The following is a 6,358-nucleotide window of genomic DNA, read 5'->3' on the forward strand; positions in this document are numbered from 1 at the left end:
CGACGAAACCTACAGTAATTTTTGAAGCAAAAATAAATTGGACGTTTTCATTTTTTAATGCCGTTTGATCTCTTACTTTGTCAGAATTTATCATTAATAATGCTACATTTAGCATGTTATTGGTTGGAACACACATGATTGAAGTTATCGGATGGAATTGTGGTGATTCTTTTACGACGGTGTACAAATGTCAATTATCGACGATGCATCGGTCATTACCATTGGGTGGTAATATCATCCGTGCAGTAGTAAGAAACATACAAACAACTGAACCAAAAACTTAACACGGAATGATATGTTATCAAAACAATACGACAGATGAATTTGACAACAAAAGAACACATAAAACCAACATCTATTATGCCAAAACACATGTTACGCGGTTGAGCAACTAATTGCATTCCTGACTACATTGCATACACACGCATACCGCATAATATGGCCCCATTGTCTGAATATAGCATCGCGTGATTGATGGGCCTTCGGTTCAATGGTCCTGTTGGTTGGTAGTGCTATTAAGAGGTACGGCGGCGAAGCATGATCGGCTGCTGTGACCAATTATTTGCACCTCCCGCATCTATATTGATGACGCTCCTCTCCTTGAGATTGAATCCGCTTCTTTCTCGGTCTTCCTGACTGTTTGCGAATTTGAGGTGGAAGTACAACCTGGTTTATGACATCATCTGGAGCATGCCACTGACATTTATCTCTAAGTGGATATATGGTTTCCGAATATGCATCACGGAGTGAGTCAACTGAGTAATGCGCCGAGCAAAGGAAATATGGAGAAATATGTCGATGCTTACATGCTACAATTGCATGGACACAAGGAAATCCATCAATGTCAAATTCCTTGCATGAGCACGTCTTATTTTCTAAGTTAACAACTCCAACGAACATGCCATGGCCAACAATTTGAAACTCATATAAGTTCATTGGCATAACACGTAAGCCTCTGCCATTATTTGAGCTCCCCTGCATGATTTTTTCCAACTAATTAGTAACAGGAGTTTGCATTGCAGCTGCGTTAGTTCGACGTTCATACCACCACCTTTGCAAGACACACGAATGTGATCTAGTAATGGCAAAACAGGTTTATCCCTAGCATCAATAAGCACAGAGTTCATGCTCTCTACAATGGTAGTTGTCATTATGTTGTATCTATTGCCCGGAAAATGTGATCTAGCCCATTTTTAAGGACTTGCATCCTTGAGATATTGTACAGCTTCAATACTAACCCCTTCTAAAAGCTGCATGGCCTTATCAAAATCCTCAACAATATATGCTCTAGCTGCATCATTAAAAGTTGATATAATTGCATAGACATTACCTTTAAACTTCTTAGCACATAAATTTGTACCAAGATGATATGTGCAGTGGCCATGGTGATTATTAGGGAAAACTGTACGTATTGCTTTTGCAATGCTCTTGTGTCTATCCGATATAAAAGCTATATTCAGATCATCCCCAAACGCTTCTTTAAAGCTCTCAAAAAACCACGTGTAAGCCGCATCCGTCTCCCTAGGGCCTATTCCATAAGCAAGTGGATAAATTTGATTGTTCCCATCCAAACATGATGCAATATATAACAAACCTCTATATCTATTCTTCAGTGTAGTTCCATCGACAGCTACGACTCTCCGCATATGCTGAAACCCTCTAATGCTAGCTCCAAGTGCCATGAAAAAATATAAAAATTTATTTTGATCGTCAGTTTCAATTTGAGTAAACGTGCCCGGATTTTTGCTCTTCAAAACGTGACTTCATAAAGGAAGTTTTGCATATGAATCTTCTGGCGTGCCCCACAAACCTGATAGTGCAACTTCCTTAGCGGTCCATGCTTTGTTGTAGCTTATGTTTACTCCGTAATTAGAGTGAATGTCATGCACGATATCTCGAGGTTTGTATTGCCTTGAAATCCCATCAAATGTTGGCTGGATGATGTCTCCGATAACTGAACTTGTTGCTTGACAATGACCCCTTTTCATGATATTTAAAGAGCAAATATGGTCATCCTTGAAGGCCCTAATCATGAAGGCCTCTGTATTATCACCATGTAGTTTGGTAGCACGCATTCGCCACATGCAATTGTCATTTGCACATACAACCTTATGTCGGACTCTATCTGACTTCCTGACCTTGAATTCAAAATTTCTCCTGTAGCGCATTCTTACTCGCAAAGAGTTGGTTGATTCGAATGATTTCATGGGCATTGACAGATGAGAAGCGATGGTTAACCCTAAGTTCAGCCATGGTTGCGGTAGAATCCTGTCGAATGTCCAAATGGTTTTCGGTACAAGGAGAGGCAAGCACATCATCATTCACATTATCAATTGGACTACTACCATAAGGAGACTCACCATGTCGACTATCACCAGCTGAAAGTCCCGAATGTTGGGTCCAACAAATGTCTCGTAACCCATCTTCACTACGATCAGTGTTGACCTCAACCTCAAATTGTTCATCTTGATCATAATCATGTCCACGATATTCATTCATATCATTAATGTCGAAGCACTCATTGTCATGATCATGTTCCACAGATTGCATATTGTTTTCACAAATTTGATTTTCAGAGAATCCAGGTTGAGTTTCCGGCACATGAAGTTCGGTCGCTGGGGACTGCATGTCAGCATCAGAGGTACAAGTAGCTGTCTCGGGAACTGCAGATAGTGGGGCAATAGTCATAAATCCTGAACTTATAGGTATCCTATTCACAACACATCAAGCAGTATTAATACTCTGTGGAACCCTGGATAACACATCAACAATAAGTGGAGATCTGTCTTGAGGTCTGTGTGAACTATACTCTTCTATAAAACTTTGTAGGTCTTCATCATTTTCCACAACGTACGGCTCACATGACAAACACACATGGTATATGAACTTGAAAATTAATTGATGTTGTGTAGAATCTAAGTTGAGAGCGTTGTAGACAACATCTTCAAGTTCTGCCAATGTACAATTCCTTTTGATACATATAATCTTCGTTCTTTGACGTTGGTATCTCCAGGTACCTTCAGAACATACACTCCATGTTCCATCATAGAACAGTAAAACTGAAATTTGTGACATTGAGCACAAAGGGTTTACCAATTCAAAACATACTAAGTATCTACTTGTCACAAGCTTGTGGTAATTCGTGAGGTCGTATGACTAAAAATAATTGCAATCGTAGAATCTTTGCTGGAAGGTTTAACTATAATCCTGAAGCAAAAGTAATGAAAAAATACAAATGCATTTTCAGTAAATGAGTATAGAAAATAAGCCAAACTATTATGTTATTAACGCCTAGTGGAATAGCATTTTAAATGCAAATGAGTAGAATAGCATTTTAAATACAAATACAAATGCATTTTCAGTAAATGAGTAAAGATAAAATACAAATGCATTTTATGTAAATGAGTACAAATGCTGTTTAAATGTTGCATATTAAACCTAGTAGAATAGCTACTCTTGACAGATATAGTGGATCAAGTAGATTAAGATGTCAAATATGTGGCACATGTGCTAAATCATAACATAATGTTAGCTTGAATGGATGCAATGTTGACAATGTGGTGTTCTGTGGATTATTTTATTAAACATCATAAATACAGTTACATTTAACATGTCATTCGTTTACAATAACATTAGAGAAGTGGACAAATTCGATTGTCCAATCGGTTTGCTTTTAGAAAATGGAAAAATTAACTATTCCGATGGAATCGCCGTTAAATTTTCCAACAAGCAAGTGTTTCATAATTACTGATGGACCGTATGTAACAAACAAAGGTTGTAATTTTTAGATGGAAATTTTCAAACCATTTATGGATTGTTTTACATAAAATAGCACCAACATAGAACTTGCACTTATATATCATGTCAAAACGTGACAAACAATGAATCCAATATAAGGGGAAAATGTATACATATCTGTACACACACACACATATATATATATATATGTATGTATATATCTACACATACCAAAAAATCTTTAACTCTGATCCGCAGAAACGTACAATTTAATTACACCCTTTTGAAGTGTATGGGCTCCACAATGAAGATTTTTAGTCTTGTTGTTATCACAAAAGGTTGGGGGTATGCAGGGAGAGTGAAATGAACTGAAGGTGGTATTGTGTTTTCTGCAATGGTTCGTCAATGCAAAGAAAGGCTGAAAGGTACGTAACCAACAAAAGAGAAAGAGAGAGGAAGACACACAGGATTCATTTAATGTGGTAGCAGGGAGAGTAAGAGAGAGGGATAGAAGTTAATGAGGGTAGATGAGAACTGAGAGATGGTAAAAAAAATTGTTTTAATATTTTCCACTTTATTCGACAGTTAATGAGAAATGAGGGTAGATGAGAAATGGGAAACTTTTACATTTATTTTACACTTTCATATCCATTTATTTAAATAGTTTCCACAAGTGCACAATTAATTCCCTCCTAACAACTCTCGTTTGGACATACTACCATGGAGCCGCATTTTAAAAGTAATTGGAAGAAGCTTGCAAGCTGAGAATCACATTTTACAATCTAAAACTAACTACATTTCAATGCATACGATTCAAACAAGTTCTAATGGTCAGAAACTAGAGAGCCAATATTTGAGAACTCAATTACCATCCATTTAAATTATCATCCTTCTTATTTATTGCTTTTCCACATAACAAATAATATGGAGAATTTAATAACGAAATTGGATCCTTACACATCATATTGACACGAGAATCATGTACAAAAACTAAAAACAAAATCTGAATTAGCAAGAGGAAATTGTACAAGTGTTTTATGAATAAAAACTAGAGAATATTACAGCTCCTACAAAAGCCTCTGTTGGTATCAATCCCGAATTGACCCAATGTTCCCCATCAATGTCAAAATCTCGAACACCAACTGGCACCACAATTGGTATAATGCCAAACTTTAGTGACAACATTAAAAGCATACGGGGCACCTCCACTAAAACGGAGACCGATTTGATACCTGGATGAAATCAAACGAAATATCTGCAGTTAGTTACAATATTTAGCATACAAGTTTCAAAGAAAATAATTAAATACCTAGAGTATCCATAAAGAAGTATAAAGGTCCAAATCTAACAATTGAGGCAATAGCTCATACCCAGTAATATCCCTTGCTCTCTATGAATTGTATAGAACCAAAATCCAATCTCATAGACTGATTTGCTAAAGGATGCCGAAATCTCCAAAACAGCAAAAAAAGGAAGAATGTGAAAATGTTTTCCATCAAATTCTTTTGCTACTTCCTTGTCAACCTCTGCCAACCTTCCAAAGTGCAGCATCAAATTCATCCACCAGTAATCTAACAAGTACAAAACATGTAGCAGAGAACAAACTACACATCACAGATGCAACAAATCAAACAAAACATCAACATGATCAACATTCAATAATGCTTTGGAATGCCAATAACCAAAAATTAATAAAAATAAATAAATAACAAACAGTAGAAGAATAAGAAAAAGCATAACATTACACAACACAACTACGGTAATAAAAAGATAAGCAATGGCACCAGGCAACTAAGTACAGCAAAGACATACATTAAATAAGTATCACATGCAACTACGTAAAGCAATAAATTAAATAACTATCACATGCAAAACCGTGACTAATGAACAGTCGAAGTTTTACCCTTGTTTTGAAAGAGCTCATTTGTTCTATCTATGGAGAAACCACAAACATTACTTAAATTTAATAGCATCTAGCTACCATTTTTAGAGCTATCAAGGAAAAGATTCATACAAATCTAAAAGACCCAAGTATCCATGCAAAACAATGTACACCTAAATGCAGATAAAAAAAATTGCCACTACAGTATGCATCATATTTGCAATACCAAATGCAAATTATCAAACACGCATGAACCTTAAAGGCAACAGATTTTGCATCATAATTAGATGCATAATCATAAGCAACTAACCATCATTACTTAATCAATTTTTCATACCAACCACAAATTTCCAATAAATGGACAAAATTATTCTAAATTTCATAAAATGTTTTAGAGCCTTTAGCATATATGTTGAAACATTTCTTACATAATTGCCAATGAAGAGTTCACGTTAATATTCAATTTCATTTCTGCCTTGTCATTTTCCAAATAGACCTTTCAACAAAATAACTAACAAATCTTGGGTTCTTATTCAACACATATTCTGCTCGTTAGCCTAAAGCCACTTAAAAAAATGATTACATAACCTCATGCACCTTGATGTCAATGGAATAGGGTAAGTCGTAAGTCTCAATAGCTCCAAAATTGTCCATGACCCTCCAAATAGAAGTTTGAAACATCCATCTTTCAGACTAACTATTCAAAAGGCAACCTTTTCTTTTATGGAGTTGGGGAAT

At 36.0% G+C, this 6,358-nt stretch overlaps 1 protein-coding gene across 1 annotated transcript; it reads right to left on the reverse strand.

The window, feature by feature from the left end:
* Positions 1 to 4,718: 4,718 nt before the first annotated feature.
* LOC132803494 (uncharacterized) lies at positions 4,719 to 5,935 on the reverse strand. Its single transcript, XM_060816667.1, has 2 exons — positions 5,109 to 5,935; positions 4,719 to 4,970 (listed from the first exon to the last, which is right to left on the reverse strand). Exons 1-2 carry the CDS (start codon positions 5,296 to 5,298, stop codon positions 4,774 to 4,776), a joined length of 387 nt encoding a protein of 128 aa, XP_060672650.1. The 5' UTR covers positions 5,299 to 5,935; the 3' UTR covers positions 4,719 to 4,773.
* Between the last annotated feature and the right edge of the window lie 423 nt (positions 5,936 to 6,358).

The sequence above is a fragment of the Ziziphus jujuba genome, chromosome 4 (assembly GCF_031755915.1).
Source record: "Ziziphus jujuba cultivar Dongzao chromosome 4, ASM3175591v1".
In the NCBI taxonomy this organism is placed as follows: Eukaryota; Viridiplantae; Streptophyta; class Magnoliopsida; order Rosales; family Rhamnaceae; genus Ziziphus; species Ziziphus jujuba.